The sequence below is a fragment of the Mobula hypostoma genome, chromosome 8 (assembly GCF_963921235.1).
Source record: "Mobula hypostoma chromosome 8, sMobHyp1.1, whole genome shotgun sequence".
NCBI classification, from domain to species: domain Eukaryota; kingdom Metazoa; phylum Chordata; class Chondrichthyes; order Myliobatiformes; family Myliobatidae; genus Mobula; species Mobula hypostoma.
In genome coordinates this window covers 34,152,027-34,170,289 of record NC_086104.1, presented here as the reverse complement: position 1 = coordinate 34,170,289, position 18,263 = coordinate 34,152,027, and the positions used below count along the sequence as shown (strand labels likewise).

The 18,263-nt window shown below is 39.5% G+C and overlaps 1 protein-coding gene across 3 annotated transcripts in view; it reads left to right on the top strand.

Annotated features, from left to right (window-relative positions):
• srbd1 (S1 RNA binding domain 1) overlaps positions 1 to 18,263 on the top strand; it is a 319,766-nt gene that overhangs the window by 13,414 nt on the left and 288,089 nt on the right. For all 3 annotated transcript variants that reach the window (XM_063055672.1, XM_063055670.1, XM_063055671.1), the window contains exons 5-9: positions 1,281 to 1,604; positions 6,009 to 6,175; positions 8,072 to 8,189; positions 10,663 to 10,801; positions 14,931 to 15,027. In XM_063055672.1, coding sequence (XP_062911742.1) covers positions 1,281 to 1,604; positions 6,009 to 6,175; positions 8,072 to 8,189; positions 10,663 to 10,801; positions 14,931 to 15,027 — 845 coding nt within the window. The remainder of the gene's footprint in view (positions 1 to 1,280; positions 1,605 to 6,008; positions 6,176 to 8,071; positions 8,190 to 10,662; positions 10,802 to 14,930; positions 15,028 to 18,263) is intronic.

Here is an 18,263-nt window from a genome sequence, read left to right as displayed (position 1 = left end):
CCTGGTAGGTCGTCCCTACACACTCTAGCTCGTGGCTCTGGATCCACACCCAGGCCCCGGTCTGGTTCATGGCACCACTCTCACATGTGCCTCACGCTTAGAATCCTGCTGTCACTACACACCTGACCCTTATTCACTCTTGGTGATCCTGATCCCAATACTGACCGCAAAAGTTATTAGCATTTAATAAATCAGTAGGTACTGAGGATTTGGTGCGTAAGAATGCCTAGACTCAATAAATATTTACTGAAATTATCTATATTCTTACTATGTTTGTTGTTTATTTCTTTTAAGGTTTTAGCATCTGCTACGATGTAAAACATCGTCATTTTTATTGAAATTGGGAGTCTACTTTACAAACTTGGGATCTGATTTACCTTCTTTTAATATGGCACACACATTTCACTGATCCTCGAGTTTATATCGTCCAGTACTATAAGTTGAAAATTTGATGAAGAAAACTAGAAAAGATGAGCATTTAGTTGACTACTTTTTAAGAAGTAATGTTCTTAAGGACCTGTATGTACACACAAGGCATGTTACACCAGTCAGCTAACTAATTTGTTCATGCATAAGAATTGCTGGCATACCCTGCCACAAATCATTATCACAGAAAAGTTAATAATAAACTTTCTAAATCTTTATTGTTGTTAGCCTGAGTCATTGATGAAAACAAATGGGAGTGTTGACTTTACATTTTTGTACATCTGCCAAATTGTCACATCGTGCAGGTTTGATGGATGTCTTAGTAATACAGTTGTGATAACATTCCCAATGCTTGCTGTAACACAGTTATGACATAAAGAAATGCTGATTTAATTTCTAGTTAGTCCAGAGTTTTGCTGGTTACAGATGGTACCCTAGTTTAAGAAAAGAAAATTGTCTGATTCCCTCATCTAGTTTACCTAACAATCACTGTTCAAAAGGTTTGTACAGAAACTGAGTGGGAATATTTGGAGATGGTGTTGGTAATCTCTCTTTCCACCATAGTTGAATGTGATTACAAGTGAATGGTGGGTACAAGGGTAAAAAATGAAATGGTGATTGGAACTCTTTGATCAGCTAAGTCTTTGGTACCCTCAAAAGACAGAGCTTGCAATGGGTTAAATAAAGTAGTACAAAGTCATCTGCTCCTTTAATGTTCAACCAAACGCATGGTGAAAGTGAATTGTAATTTTATTCAATTTGAGCTCAAAGTATTGGTAATAGACTAGATTGAATTAAAAAAAAAACATGATCTTCTTTTGTGTATGACTCATGAAATGTTATTTATCTGACAGGAAAAATTTCCAATTGTGAACAGTAATGAAGATGTATTGCCTTCACAAAGTAAACAGGACTTAGGAAACCTAAAACAAAAGGGAGATGCTCAACAAATTCCAATACAAGTAAAGAAAGAAATTGAACACTGCCATGTTAAAGTTGAACAGCCGTCTACTAGCACGCATTTGAATGAAATCAAGGAAGAAGATATAAGTTTTACATGGGATGAGCCTGTTTTAAAGAAGCAGAAGACTGAGAAGAACCCTGAAGGGAAACCCGTAAAATTCCAACGAGGAAGTGTAGAGATTGGGGAGCTGCAAATGAACTGGAATATAATCCAGGTATGTACACTTCACTGCTTAGTTATATTATACACGATTGCTGTTTTGGCAAGGGATTTTTTGTTGTAAATTTGATTATATTTACTTTGCAATAGTAGTGACTCCCCATTTTATCTCTAATCAGACTCTGGTTTTAGATTAGATTAGATTAGATTCAACTTTATTGTCATTGTGCTGAGTACGGATACAAAGCCAATGAAATGCAGTTAGCATCTAACCAGAAATGCAAAGAATAGTGTTATTTACAAAATAACTGTGAATAAAAAGTAAGTGCTACAGCACACAAATATAAAAGTACTGATACAATACAATACGGATGCAATGCTGCTTAGCGCTGTGATGTGAGGTTCAGCAGCATCACAGCCTCAGGGAAGAAGCTCTTCCTGTGCCTGCTGGTGTGGGAGCGGAGGCTCCTGTAGCGCCTACCGGAAGGGAGGAGAGTAAATAGTCCATGGTTAGGGTGAGATGTATCCTTGATAATGGTTTTTGCCCTGCCCAGGCAGCGTTTATGGTAGATGTTCTCAATGGTGGGCAATTGGGTGCCGATAAAACGCTGGGCAGTTTTCACCACATGCTGGAGTGCTTTGTGGTCCGATACGGGACAATTGCCATACTACACTGAGATGCAGTTGGTGAGTATGCTCTCAATGGTACAGCGGTAAAAGTCCGTCAGTATCCTGGGACAGAGGTGAGTTTTCTTCATGCTCCGCAGGAATTAAAGGCACTGTTGCGCCTTTTTGATCAGGATGGAGGAGCTCAGGGACCAGGTGAGATCATCGGAAATGTGGACACCAAGGAATTTGAAGCTTGATACACGCTCCAATACAGCTCCGTTGATATAGATGGAGACGTGAGTGTGGCTCCTAGCATGCCTGAAGTCCACGATGATCGCCTTGGTCTTCTGGGAGTTAAGGGCCAGGTTGTTGTTGGCACACCACGCAGCCAGGTGCTGGACCTCGTCCCTGTAGGCCATCTCCTCATCCCCTCTGATCAGGCCAACCACCGTGGTGTTGTTTATTGTTACTGACACATGTTGTTACCTTGTGGCAGCAGTATAGTGCAAGACATACTGCAATAAAGAATAAAATAGTGCAAAAGAGGACTGGTGGAAGTGTTCATTAGTTCATGGACTGTTCAGAAATCTGATGGTAGAGAAGAAGCTGCTGTTTCTGAATCATTGAGTGTGAGTCTTCAGAGGATTATACATTTTTCCTGATGGTAGAACAAGAAGAAGGCATGTCCCGGATGGTGAGCATCCCCAATAATGAATGTTGCCTTCCTGGAGCACTGCCTTTTGAAGATGTCTCAAAGATTCTGTCTATGATGGAGCTGGCTGAGTCTACAACCCTTTGCAGCCTTTTTTGATCCTGTGCATCAGAACCAGGTGTGATCCAACTAGTCAGGATGCTCTCCCTCGTACATCTGTAAGAAATTGCTCGAGTCTTTGGTGGCAGGCCAAATATCCATGAACTCCGAATGAAGCAGAGCCAGTTCCATACCTTCATGATTGCATCAATCTACTGGGTCCGGGATGGATCCCCTCACATGCTGATGTTCAGTAACTTGAAGCTTGAAACTTTACTACTGTTGATCCCTCAATGAGGATTTGGTGTGTATTCTCCTAATTGCTCTTCCTGAAGGCCATAATCGATTCCTGTCATTGAATGCATGGTTGTTGTTGTGACACCACTTAACCAGCCAATCCATCTTGCATCTATATGCATCTTCATTGCCATCTGAGATTCTACTAGCCGTGTCATTGGCAAATGTACAGACAGTGATTGAGTTGTGCCTAGCCACAAAATCATGAGTATAGAGAGAGTTGGGCAGTGGGCTAAGCATGCATCCTTTAGGTGCGCCTGTTGGAGGAGGTGTTATTACTGATATGTACTGACTGTGGTCTGTCGATAAGACCATAAGACATAGGAGCAGAATTAGGCCATTCAGCCCATCGAGTCTGCTCTGCCATTCCATCATGGCTGATCCTGGATCCCACTCAATCCCATACACCTGCCTTCTTGTCATATCCTTTGATGCCCTGACCAATCAAGCAACTATCAGCTTCCGCCTGAAATATGCCCCACGGACTTGGCCTTTACTGCAGTCTGTGGCAGAGAATTCCACAGATTCACTGCTCTCTGTCTAAAAAAAAAATTCCGCCTTACCTCTGTTCTAAAAGATGGCTCCTCAATTTTGAAGATGTGCCCTCTGGTTCTGGGTACCCTCACTGTAGGAAACATCCTCTCCACATCCAGCATATCTAGTGCTTTCAACATTTGGTAGGTTTCATTAAGATCCCCCTGCATTCTTCTAAATTCCAGTGAGTACAAGCCCAGATCCGCCAAATGCTCCTCATATGTTGACCCTTTCATTCCCAGAATCATTTTCGTGAACCTCCTCTGGACTCTCTCCTATGACAACACATCCTTCCTGAAACATGGGGCCCAAAACTGTTGATAATACTCTGGCAAGTGCAGCCTGACCGGTGCCTTATAAAGGCTCAGCATAGAAGTCATGATATTCATTGTCACAAAATTGATAATGTCTGGTCGGGTTAACCACTGAATATTTCAGTGATATATTCAGAATCATTTGATTCTGTAGATGCTGGAAGAAAAGTGGAGATTGGCAATAAAGGTGGTAAAATTTTTGTTAAGTATTTTTAAGTTGCAATATCATCTTTTTTTGTTCATTTTCTGGATCTGGACATAACCAGCATTTATTGCCTATCTGCAGCTGTTCCTTTCAAGGTGTTGGTGAATGGCCTCTTGAATCACCACAGTGAAAGTGCTTCCACCATGGTGGTAGGCAGGAATTGCTGTGATTTAGACCCAGCAACAACAGAGAACAAACAATATGCTTCCAAGTCTTGATGGTGTGCGGCTTCGAGAGGAGCCAGTAGACAATGTTGCGACTTGTCCGTCTTGGTTTTGGAGTCACTGCTTTGCTTTTTGTATTAATTCACACTGAAGCCACACTACAATGGTAGTGGAGGAAGTGGTTGTTAGGATGCTTATCAAGTGCTATTCACCCAAGTAAATGATTTGTGTTTTGTATATGATGAAAAGGTCTTGGAGCATTTTGGATGTACACTCAGTGACCACTTTATTAGTTACACTAGTACACCTGCTCAATAATGTAAATATCTAATTAGCCAATCATGTGGCAACAACTCAATGCATAAAACCATGCAGACACGGTCAAGAGGTTCAGTTGGTTGTTCAGACCAAACATCTGAATAGGGAAGAAATGTGATCTAAGTGACTTTGACTGTGGAATGATTGTTGGTGCCAGATAGGGTTGTTTGGGTATCTCAGAATCTTATGATCTCTTGGTATTTTCACGCATTACAGTCTCCAGAACCGACAGAAAATGGTGTGGAAAGCATCCAGTAAGCGACACTTCTGTTGGAGAAAATGCCTTGATAATAACAGGTTAGAGGAGAATGGTCAGACTGGTTCGAGCTGACAGGAAGGTTGCAGAAACTCCAATAACCATGTTTTACAACAGTGCTGCGCAGAGGAATATCTCTGAATGCAGAACTCGTCAAACCTTGAAGCAGTTAGGCTACAGTAGCAGAAGACCACGAAATACACTCAGTGGCCACTTTATTACGTACAGGAGGTACTTCATGAGGTGGTCACTGAGTGTCGGTCACTTGCCACATGGTGACTCACAGACTCCAATCGCTTTTATATCTGTGTTGTTTATTTCTTTGGTCCAGTATTTGGCCAATGGTGATTATGGAGACTTGGTGAAGGTATGACCATTAAACACCAAGGGTCAGTTATTACAATCTCCCTTGTTGGAGATGGTTATTGCCGGACACTTCTGTGGCATGAATGCTTTTTGCCACTTTGTACCGAAATCTTGTCTGGGTCTTACTGCATACAGGTATGGGCTGCTTCATTTGCTGAGGTGTTGCAAATAGAACTGAACACTTAGCAATCATCAGTGAACATTCCCACATCTGACCTGAAGGAAGGAAGGTGTTGAAGCAGCTGACAATGGTTGGCCCAAGGGCACTGCCCTTAGGAAATCCTGCAGTGATGTCCTGGGACTGAGGTCATTGGTCTGCAACAACCACAGCCATTTATCATTCTGAGATTAATGACCACAGCCAATGTAGTGTTTTCTTTATGTGCTTCGACTTCAGTTTTATCTGGGCCTCTTATTTTGATAATCTAAAACAGTGAGTCCCAGCTTGCTTCTGGAGTTCAGCTCTGTGATGAGGTCTCTTGGACTTAAACCATTCCCTAGGTTTCTCGTCCAGTTAGTTAACCACTGGCAGTCATCTTTGTCCTTTTTATTTACTGGGAACTTCTCTGACTTCCCACGAGCATTTGCATGAAAAATTTACTGTGATAACATATTGGACTGTACCGTAACATACTGTGTTTTTAGGTTCTGTCTGAACGGACCAATACAGAGGCTTGGGCTTGTGCAAACCTCATTCAACTCTTCAAAGAAGAAAACACCATTCCATTTATTGCTCGTTATCGAAAGGAACTTACCAATAACATGGATGCTGATACTCTACGAGAAGTTCAACAAACATTTGAAGAACTGATGTGAGTACTACAAAAAAAAATTATGTTATTTTCTGTAAAATTTTATAAGTCTTGTTTTCTATCTATGGGAAGTTTCTTATTTTATCTAGAGATCCAGAATGGTAACAGGCCCTTGCCTTCCAAGCCTACGCCACCCAACTACCCATGTGACCAATTAACCTATCTATCTGTACATCTCTCAAATGTGGCAGGAAACCAGAGCACCCAGAGGAAACTCGCACGATCATGGGGAGAAATGTACAAACTCCTTAAAATGTACAAACTCCTTACACACAACGGCAGAATTGAACCCTGGTTGCTAGTTTTGTAATAGCTTTAAGCCAGCTGCTACTCTATCATGCTGCCCTTAAAATCTATAGAGATATTATTTATTATCACATTATTATTAAAGAGCTTCCAGATATAAAACATATACCTGGGTTAGTAAATTTGCTGATGACACAATGGTTGGGGATGTTGTGGATAGTGTGGAGGGCTGTCAGAGGTTACAGCGGGACACTGATAGGACGCAAAACTGGGCTGAGAAGTGGCAGATGGAGTTCAACCCAGATAAGTGTGAGGTGGTTCATTTTGGTAAGTCAAATATGATGGCAGAATATAGTATTAATGGTAAGACTCTTGGCAGTGTGGAGGATCAGAGGGATCTTGGGGTCTGAGTCCATAGGACACTCAAAGCTGCTGCACAAGTTGACTCTGTGGTTAAGAAGGCATACAGTGCATTGACCTTCATCAATTGTGGGATTGAGTTTAGAGCCGAGAGGTAATATTGCAAATATATAAGACCCTGGTCAGACCCCAGTTGGAGTACTGTGCTCAGTTCTGGTTGCCTCACTACAAGAAGGATGTGGAAACCATAGAAAGGGTGCAGAGGAGATTTACAAGGATGTTGCCTGTATTGGGGAGCATGCCTCATGAGAACAGGTTGAGTGAACTCTGCCTTTTCTCCTTGGAGTGATGGAGGATGAGAGGTGACCTGATAGAGGTGGACAAAATGAAGAGAAGCTTTGATAGTGTGGATAGTCAGAGGCTTTTTCCCAGGGCCGAAATAGCTAGCACGAGAAGGCACAGTTTTAAGGTGCTTGGAAGTAGGTACAGAGGAGATGTCAGGGATAAGTTTTTTACGCAGAGTGCGTGGAATGGGCTGCTGGCGACGGTGGTGGAGGCAGATATGATAGGGTCTTTAAAGAGACTCCTGGATAGGTACATGCAGCTTTGAAAAATAGAGGGCTATCAGTAATCCTAGGTAATTTCTAAGGTAAGCACATGTTTAGCACAGCTTTGTGGGCTGAAGGGTCTGTATTGTGCTGTAAGTTTTCTATGTTTCTATATATTAGGTTACATTTTTCTGTTAAAGTGAACAAACGAGAAACAATACTGTTTCAGCTGAGGCTTGGATCCATCTTCAGTGTATACCTTGTATTATAAGTTCTGCCTTCCCTACTTGTTCAGGTGGTAAGTTGTACAAAGCCATCACTTTGGATCCAATTTTTTTCTCAGGCCACCTCATCCTTGTGCAGTTCATCTGTGCCTTAAGTTAATGACTGCTTTGCTAAGGAAGCTATATCCTTTCTGTTAACCGACTCTCAGATTGGCGCAAGTGACTTTCTATGCAGACTACATTATAATAACTAAGCACTTTGTGGTATTTTAATAATCATCTTCAGTAGTTGTTAGATAGGGAGAGTTTTATTTTTTTTTACCACATTGGTCTTTTGCCAACGCAGACTGAAATTCTTCAACGTTTAAGAGTTTTCACATTCATGACAATTCTCATGTACTCCACGGGCAAAGTATGTTTGCTTGATGTCACTTGTTGGGAGGGAATTAATTAGACCACACTTACTATAAATTATTGCAAACCTCATTTCATATTGGTCTTTATTTTGCTTCCTTTAGGCTTGTCATTAAGAAAGCTCACTCAGCTATACAGAAAATAGCAAAACAAGATAAACTTACACCTTCCATAAAAACGACATTGTTGAACTGCAGGACAGTTGAAGAAATCGAACATGTGGTTAGTAGAAAAATTCCTTTTTTAATTTCACATTTGAAAACAAATTAATTTAATAATCTTGAAGGAAGTAAAAAGTAATGGGAATGTAATTTATTTGCTTATGATGTGAGCAAATGTCATGCTTATAGTGTGTAAAATATAAAGTATTTTCTTATGAGCTTTGTAAATGTAACAACAAATAAAAATCCAGGTAGATAATCCATGTTGCAGATTACCGTCACTGTAAAATTGGGCCTTGGAAAATGAAGGAAAGTCATGCATATGAAGATCATTCACTGGGTTTTCGCTACATTAGTTACACCCACTGAAAGCCCAAAGCTCAAATCAAACTGACCAGCAGTTAACGTAGGCCATTGCTGCCTGTCAGCTGTTTGTAACTGCTTATTTCAGACTTCTATACACACTTGGCCAACTGTGGAAGACCACAATGACTTGCAAGCCAGATGGTAGCATGCCTGACCTCCAAGTCTGATCTAGTTTTGCCATTGTCTAGCAGCTGATTTCTTGCATACTGGGGAGAGGGACTAGATGGACCATAAGTCAGCGCTGGCTAGCTGGTAGATAGATTGGTGATCCTATTCACTTGAATGGTTGCCCTGGGTAATAGGTAGATGTAGGTAATATTTTATTTGAATTTTGTTTGTGTTTTACATTTTCTTTTTATTCAAATCTATTTGAATTATATTTACAACCACTTCATAACTTCAGCAGTGAACCTGCTTGGTACAATTAAGTAAAAACCTCAGTTTCTAGAAATCTGAAATTAAGTAAGAAAATGCTGTGACACTCATCAGGTCAGACAGCATGCAGGAAAGAGAAACATTCCACTTCAGCTTCCGTATCTAAAAATGCTAAGTGTAGACAGGCAGACATGGTGATGCACAATTTGTCCCTATTGAAAATTGTGAATGTCCTATGGGGTATGACAGGAATAAAACTTATTTTAATCAACCTTGTTTTTTTTTACACTTGCTTTAGATTAACATTAGTTGCATAACACTCACTTCTAACAACATAAATATGCACTGGTACAGAAACTGAGTTTTGTTTCCGAACCCATGAAGTCTGATATGCCTGAAAGGCATATTCTCATTTCATTGATCATTGGTATCAATTCCGTTTATTGCTCCTGACAATTTCTCCAGGAATTGAATCTGGTTCTCTTGTCCCTCATTAGCAACTTTTGTAATATTTTATCCCAGTACCTTGCTTTCTATATTACAATATAATTTGCATTACTTCCTTGACTATTTTAATTTTAAGTAGTCGATCATTATACTTAATTGAGTTTAATTAAACACACACAAAATGCTGGAGGAACTGAATAGGCCAGGCAGCATCTGTGGAAAAGGGTAAACAGTTGGTGTTATGGGCTGAGACCATTCGTCAGGACTGATTAATTTACTGTTTGAACTTGATTAAGGTTCACTTCAAACTCCACTACTGCCACCGGTAAAGGAAACCGGGTCAAGTTATCTGACTTGCACAAAAAGAGCCAATCTTCCAAGCAGAGAGAGAGAAATTGTTGACATTTTGGGCAAATAACTTCAGACAAGAACAAGGAAAATGTAGAAATGAATCATGTTTTAAGTTGCAGAGAGAGGGTGGAAAGAATCATGGGGAAAGTCTGTGATAGGGTAGAGAGAGAGCAAGAGAGAATGAATATCAAAAGTAGCATTGGAACCTGTTGAGAGAGGATGGTAAAGACTATTGAGCTAAGCAAATGATAAAGTTAGTGAGGTCGAAGTAGTAGAGAAGTGAATCTGAAATTATCAGAGAAAGGGAGAAATAGAAGCTGAATCCTGGAAATGTGAAATACAAGGCTGTAGTGATCATAGCATTGAACTCATTGTTAGTCCAAAAAGTAATATGTGTACTTTTCAGTGCAGGAAGTACTAGTTGGAGAGGGACTAATTTAGCAAATTAATGTGGACATGAAACTGGAAGTTTGGGGTTACCCTGGCTCTTTAATAGAGTGGTCACCCAGTCTTTGTTTAATTTCATCATTGTAGAGAAGACCATAGGAGGAGCACTGAATATAGTGTTTCAAACTGAAAGGAATTCAAGTAAGTTGGTGTTTCACCTGGAAAGTGTTCATGTCCCTGGATGGTAAAGGAAGGTGAAAAGGAGAGAGAGGAACCACGTAGTCTCTTCTAGTTCCCCTGCAGTTTGTTTCAATTATTTTCTCCTGGTTCCCATCTGTCACAGAAATACCTTTATTCTCCTTAACTCTCCCCTCTTTTCTGGCAACTTGTTTATTTTAAACTTTTCACAGCTTTGATGAAGGCTCATCAATCTGAAATGTTCAATCTTTTTTTAGATTCTGTCTGATTTGAAAATTCCCAGCAATTTCTATTTTATTGAGTTCCCTATTTATATTTGATATTGCAAAATGGAGTACAATGAAATTATTATAATTTTCACACTTGGTAAACTGTTATCTTTTTCTAAATATTTCCTTGACTGTTTTCAGTTTGCTCCTTATAAAAGTGGAAGCACAAAGACTAAGGCTCAGAAGGCCCGTCAACTTGGCCTAGAACCTGCAGCAAATCTATTGATTGAATGTCCGGGAAGATTTAACCTAAGTAATTATATAAAATCAAATGTAGAAGGTAAGTTGTCAACTTCAGATTCAGGTTTTATTGTACTTTATTTTATCCTCCTTGTGGGTCAGTAGAAGAAAATGTGAAAGGTCACAGAATTAATTGTCTAACAGTCTTATTTCAGTGTTCTTACTTTTGTCACTGAAGCAGATAAGTCATTTGTATTTAACTATGTAAATACTGTTATATGATGAAATCATTTTAGTATGCTGGATGATTTCCCTCAAAGTGTAGCATGTCAAGAAAATGTACCTTTCATGCAGTGATGGGATAATTAGGCTAGGTGCAGTATTTTAAAGTATCATTTAACTCCTTGATTTTTATTCATGTTAATGATGAGATAAAAAATTTCAGAGGTAGTGTGGAATAGGTGAAAAAATTGGAGCATGGTAATTTATGTACTTCAAACTGAAATTACAGGGCCAATTTCCAACATGGGTGCAGAAAAGTTAATTATCACATGGGAAATGCAACACAAAGAAACAAAAAAAAAACAAGATCTGAATGGATTTATGCTGTTAAATGTAGTGTATTTTTGTGCAGCTGGTATAAGTCTCGGATTTAACTGCAAGGAAGACTGTTATATTGTTGCAGGGAGGCCTTGATGCATTATTAGTTTGATTTTAATAAAAAAAATTCAGTTCCTACAAATTCTTTTTGCTTGTCCTTAATTTGTCACTTGGCTTCCACATGTTTTTCTTAGATGAGATTAATATAATTCCTAAGAGAATTATTGGAATCTTAAGAATTATAGTATTTAAAGAGCAGTGTGTACTTCCCATGATTGAGGACTAAACTGCTTCATTCACTTAATTGTTATTTTTGAAAACTTGTTTTGGTTGCTAAATTGCCTACATAACTAATACATACAAGATAAAATATATATGAAAGAATTTCAGGGAATTTGAGAGATAGTGTAAGGTGCAGTTCTAGTACAGTTCCTTTTACATTGTTTATTCCACATTTTTATTAAGTATTAAAGATGTTTCCCATTGCTCATCAGTTGGGAATTCTAAATAGGTTGTTGTTTTTGTAATTCCAAATGTCCTACATTTCCATTCCCAACAAAAAGATGATACTGTTTACTCCCTGTCCTGTCCAGCTTGTGAATGCCCAACTTGTGTGTAGCGCATTCACGTGAATGAGTGTTAGGCTGATTGGTGGAATGGATTTACTAGCTGCAGAGATGTTACAGGCATCTTTTGCCATCTGAGAACTGAGTTCAGAGTTGCATTTCTGACTTGAGAACTGTTCAGGCTACAAACAGTTCACAGGAATGGAACCCTGCTGGAACCTGGGGAGCACCTGTAATTCTTGAGGAAATCTGTCTCAGAGACTAAGCTGGCTCTATGTTCTTTCTCTTTCCTGTCTTGGATGCAGAATGATGTCATCTGTATGCAATCTGTGGGATTTAGCAAACAGTTGTTACCAAACTTAAAGTAGTTATTCCAATTTGCAAATTTCTCAAAAAATTGCAAATTAGGAAGTAATGAAAATATGATAAACTAAGATATCAAACTATATTAGAAAGATAAAATTCTGGACTTGATAGGATACCGAGGAAACTATTTATATACATACAACTTTCAAAGCCAAGGATGTTGGAATTATGTCATGATTATACTATGTTAAAACACACTTAATTCATCACAGCTAATTGTATCAAATTATATTGCAGTTGTCATTACATCCACAGATGGTAATATTACATCAGAGTTTATGTTACAGCTTTTTTTTGTTTTGATTGTATCTGAAAATTGCAGTAGCATATGGATCAAAAGAAACTTCGGAATAGTTCTGTTTAGATCACGGGTGGGCAACCTTAAGCACAAATGATTTTCTAGCATGTGTTATTCATTAATTTGAGGCAAAACATAACTAGATGTATTTAAGTGGATAATTCCCATATTTCAAGTTTTTTTATGGCATTTATCTAGCCCACTGCCTGCTCATTCATATGCGATCCAGCCCACAGAGGCAAAGAGGTTGCCGACCCCGGTTTAGATACACGCATGCAATCACTAAACTGACTGTAAAAGTAAACTTTAAAAGTGGTTTTAAGAAATACCATATTCTGTCTTCAGTTACATCCAGTTTATGTAATTGCACCTTTAGGATGAGGTGATTTTCTTTTTCTTAGGTGTATGATCATAATTCTTTGGCAACATCTAACCTGAAGGCTGCAGATTGAATGAGATTACAATTTTTTGAGCATTCAGAGAATTAAGGGCTATGGTACAGTGCAGGTTTGTGTTATAATTCTGGCACAGGAGTTCCCAAACTTTTTTATGCCATGGACTCCTGCCATTAACCGAGGAGTCCGTGGACCCCAGATTGGGAAAACCTGTTCCATTGAGATCTTGATGAATCAAAGAGGATGTTTGATAGACTGTGTGCCCCTGCTTTCTTTAATTTATTGAGTTTTTATGTTACCACTGTTGACAAAACTGAGGTTTTAATTTTGTGGATAAGTGATTTTGGTGTCTATTTTAAATTCATTAAATTTTTATATGTAGTTGCTCTTGAAGTGCTTTAGGGGGCAATCTATGACAACAAATCCAGTTCATGCACTGATAAAAGTAGGCCGTTTTAAGTATGATATGACATTTTATAGGGAAATACGAGGGGAATATTTGTGTTGCTAATAGTCTAGCACACAACTAAGGACAAAAGTTTTTATCTATTTGTGAAACATTAAGGAAGTAATCATAGTTTCCTCAAGGGGAAATCTTTACTGACGAATCTGTTGGAATTCTTTGAGGAAATAACAGATAGGATGGACTCTGCATTCTCCTCACAACTCAATTCCACTCATTTTTCTATAGTAGGCACACTTAGAGCCATTGGTTCAGTTCCTCATCCAAATCATTGACATGCAGTCCTGTGCAAAAGTCTTAGGTTCCTATATATAACTACTAGAGTGCTTAAGACTTTTGCAGAATACTGTATTTGTCAATGTGGAGTGGAGAGCGAGTTTGTAAATCTGGCGGGAACAAAGAATGTTGGGAATGGTTATACTGGGGCATCATGGGAAGGGAGTGGGGCAGGTGGCAGAGGGGGAGTGTCAGGGCTGGGGGTGGCGTGGGTGCAGGCACACCAGCCCTAAGACAATAGGCAAGTTAATTTGATTCCAAACAATTGGTTTATTGATCATTACAGAATATCTCTCTGGTGCTTCCGCTCCCTCCTCTCTTCGCCCCCCCGCCCCACTTTTCCCATCCATGATTCCCCTCCCCCTGCCCTCTTCCCACCCTCAGTCCACAATAGAGAGCTATATCAGAATAATCACTAGCTATAATCACACTAGCTATATATATGTGCCTAAGACTTTTCCATAGTACTGTATATTCTGAATATTTGGACTGCAACATTGGCTCCTGCAGAAACCCACTTGTCACTGCTTGCCAGCCCAAGTACTTGAAGTTTGCGCACTAAACCCCCTTCACCGCTATATCAAAGGTGTGAAAATCAAAATACACCATATTCCTCCTTGTGTTATAGCCTCAAAAAACTTGAGTAGAATTGTTGAATTTCCCTTTGTCTCTCCTATTTTTTCAAACAGTTTTATTTATCATAAGGCCATAACGATGAGGTCATTCTGCCATTGAGTCTGCTCTGCCATTCCATCATGACTGATTTATGACTGATCTTTTAATCAGTTCTTCTGCCTTCTACCCATAATTATCCTCTGACCTGCATAAACTATTCCATCACCTATAAAATCTAGCCACTTTCCAGTCAGCTTTGAGTGTGTATATTGGCTGTATGTTATACTGTAGATGGCACTGCTGGTGAGCCTTCTGCAATGTTGACTGTTTTTGCCTCCGGTTGAATAATTATCTGAGCTCAAAGTAAGTTGATTATCAATGTACATAGAATACAACACTGAAGGTGTTCCCTCAGATTCATGTTCTTGCAGGCACAATCCAAAATAAAGTATAACCATATTAAAATCACTGAAAGACCACACCAACTTGCCATTCAACTGGTGTGCAAAAGACAACAAACTCTGCAAAAATAAATAAATGATAAATAAATAAGGCACGAGAAGAACAAGTGTCATTTGGTGCACAGGAACATTAAAAGAATGAAAATGAACCTCAAAGGATGCTTAAAATGTTTGCTTGAATATTTCCAGGCCTTTCAAGTATGACAGAAATAGCGACAGGAATACAACACATTTTAGCGGATATGATGTCTAAAGACAGGGATACATTGGACCATATCCGGAGACTGTAAGTATTCACAAACCTTCATACAATCATTGGATGATTTGTGCACTAGGTAAAGAAAACGTAGCAATTAATGAAGCGAAAAGTCTTTCATAAATGAAAAGCAGGTTGGTATAGTAATACAGTTTGGTATTTTACAATTGTCACATGTACCAAGATACACTGAAAAGCTTGACATCCATACTGTTTATACTAATAATATTGTACAGTGCATTAAGTTAGAATAAGGTACAGAGTAACAATGCAGAATAAAGTGTAAAACTACTAGTTAGTGACTATAAGTCAAGATTGTTGACATTATCAAATCCTTTGTTAAATTATATACATTTCAAAGAGATCTTTTCTCATTTTAAGTTACAGTGATAGGAGGTCTCATCAACCCTGTCTCTTCTCGAATGACAGATCCACAAAGTCGTGCCTTCTGAATCTGTTTTGGATGCAGTGTCATATAAGACCATAAGACATAGGAGCAGAATTAAGCCATTTGGCCCATCGAGTCTGCTCTGCCATTCCATCGTTGCTGATTTATTATTCATCTCAATCCCATTCACCATCCTTCTCTTTGTAACCTTTGACATCCTAACCAATCAAGAACCTGTCAACCTCTGCTTTAAGTATATTCAGTGACTTGGCCTCCATAGCCACCTATGGCAATGAATTCCACAGATTCACAGCCCTTCTAATTTCTTCCTCATCTCTGTTTTAAATGGAGGTGCCTCTATTCTGAAGCTGTGCCCTCAGGTCCTAGAATCACTCAGTACAGGAAGCATCCACCCCGCATCTGCTCTTTTTTAAGCTGTTCAATATTTGACAGGTTTCAATGAGATCTCTCCTCATTCTTCTAAACTGTAGCGAATACAGGCCCAAAGCCATCAAACACTCCTCATTACGCCATATGCTAACCCTTTCATTCCTGGAATCATTCATGTGAACCTCCTCTGGACTTCTCCAATGGTAGCACATCTTTTCATAGATAAGGGGCACAAAACTGATCACAATACTCCCAAGTGCAGTCTGACCAATACCTGATAAAGCCTCAGTATTACATTCCTGCTGTTATATTCTAGTCCTTTCGAAATGACGTGAACATTGCATTTATAGTCATAGTCATACTTTATTGATCCCGGGGGAAATTGGTTTTCGTTACAGTTGCACCATAAATAATAAATAGTAATAGAACCATAATAGTTAAATAGTAATATGTAAATTATGAAATAAGTCCAGGACCAGCCTATTTTCCTTCCTTACCGACAGTACAACCTGCAAGATGACCTTTAGAGAATCCTGCACAAGGACTCTCAAGTCCCTCTGCATCTCTGATTATTGAATTTTCTCCCTGTTTAGAAAATAGTTTATGCAGTTATATTTTCTCCCAAAGTGCATAACCATATACTTCCCTACACTATATTCCATCTGCCACTTCTTTGCCCGTTATCCCATTCTGTCTTGGTCATTCTGCAGAGTTCTGGCTTCTTCAACACTACCTGCCGCTCCACCTACGTTCCTGTCGTCCACAAACTTGGCCACAAAGCCATCAATTCTTTCATCCAAATTATTGAAATGTAGACCAGAAGTCTCTAAGATATAGGAGCAGGATACCATGAAACGAAGTGGTTCTAACACTGAACCTACTAGTCACCGGCAGCCAACTGCAAAAGGTGCCCTTTATTCCTACTCTGCCTCCTGCCAGTCAGCCAATTGTCTGTGGGCTTTTATCCTGTTAAGCAGCCATATGTGTGGCACCTTGTCAAAGGCCTTGTGAAAATCCAAGTAAACAATATCCACTGATTCTCCTTCATCTATCCTGCCTGTTATTTCCTCAAAGAATCCCAACAGATTTGTCTGGCAAGATTTCCATTTAAGGAAAAAATGCTGACTTTGGCATATTTTATCACGTGCCTCCATGTACCCTGAAACGTCATCCTTAATAATGGACTCTGATATCTTCTCAACCACTGAACAACTTGCCTATAATTTCCTCTTCTACCTCCCTTAAAGAGTGGAGTGACATTTGCAATTGTCCAGTCTTCCAGAACCATTCCAGAATCTAGAGATTCTTGAAAGATCATAATAATGCCTCCACAATCTCTTCATCTATCTCTTTGAGAACCCGGGGTGTCGTCTGTCTGGTTCAGGTGACTTATCTGCCTTCCTACTGACAGTGTCCTCCACGATGAAGACAGATGCGAGATACTTAATAAGTTCACCCACCATAACTTTGTCTGCCATTACTATCTATCCTGCGTCATTTTCCCGCAGTCAGATATCCATTATCTCCTTGCTTTTACTCTTTATATATCTGAAAAATGTTTTAGTATCCTTTTTTTTATATCATTAGCCAGTTTACTTTCGCATTTCATCTTTTCTCTCCTTTTGGCTTTTTTACTTGCCTTCTGTTAGTTTTAAAAAGTTTCCCAATCCTTGAACTTCCTACTAATTTTTGCTATATTATATGCCCTCTCTTTTGTTTTTATGGTGTCTTTGACTTCCCTTGTCAGCCAAGGTTACTTTATTTTCCCTTTAGGATACTTCTTCATTTTTGTGGTGTATCTATCCTGGGACTTCCAAATTGCCCCCAGAAACTCCAGACATTGCTGTTCTGCTGTCATCCCTGCTAACGTCCCCTTCCAATTAACTTTAGCCGGCTCCCTCCCCCTTTAAAACACTGGGGACTTGATCTGAGACATCCCTAACCCTGGCATTTAAGAGGCAACATTCCATCCAGGTGTCTTTCATGTCCACAGAATCTTCGGTTTGCTCCTCTAGCTATGGTATCCTCTATCACTCCTGCACTCCTCTCCCCCCCTACCCCCCCAAAACTTCCCTTCTGAACCAAAGAGCCAGACTCATTGCTCTGGTCACTACAGATTTCCCCAGTAGGTCATTTCCTCCTCCAACAATATCCAAAGTGATATACTTGTATTGAGGGGAAAGGCCAGAGAGGTATTCAGCTTTGGCTGCATATTCCCTTTCCCTCTCCTGACAGTCACCCAGACACCTGCCTCCTGCAGCTTGAGGGTCTCTATTTTAGCTACAGCTTGATGCATTTTGTGCAGATATAATTTCCAGGAAGACGAGATCTTCCAGAGTTCCCACATCCCTCTGGGGAAAAAAAAATTACCACTAACTCAGGACCCATTCTCAGTGCAGTAGCAATGTACTGATAGACAACAAAAAAGAAGAGAAAAAAGTTATGTGTAACAAACTTAGCACCTCCACTTGAGCTTGCCAAAGCCTCC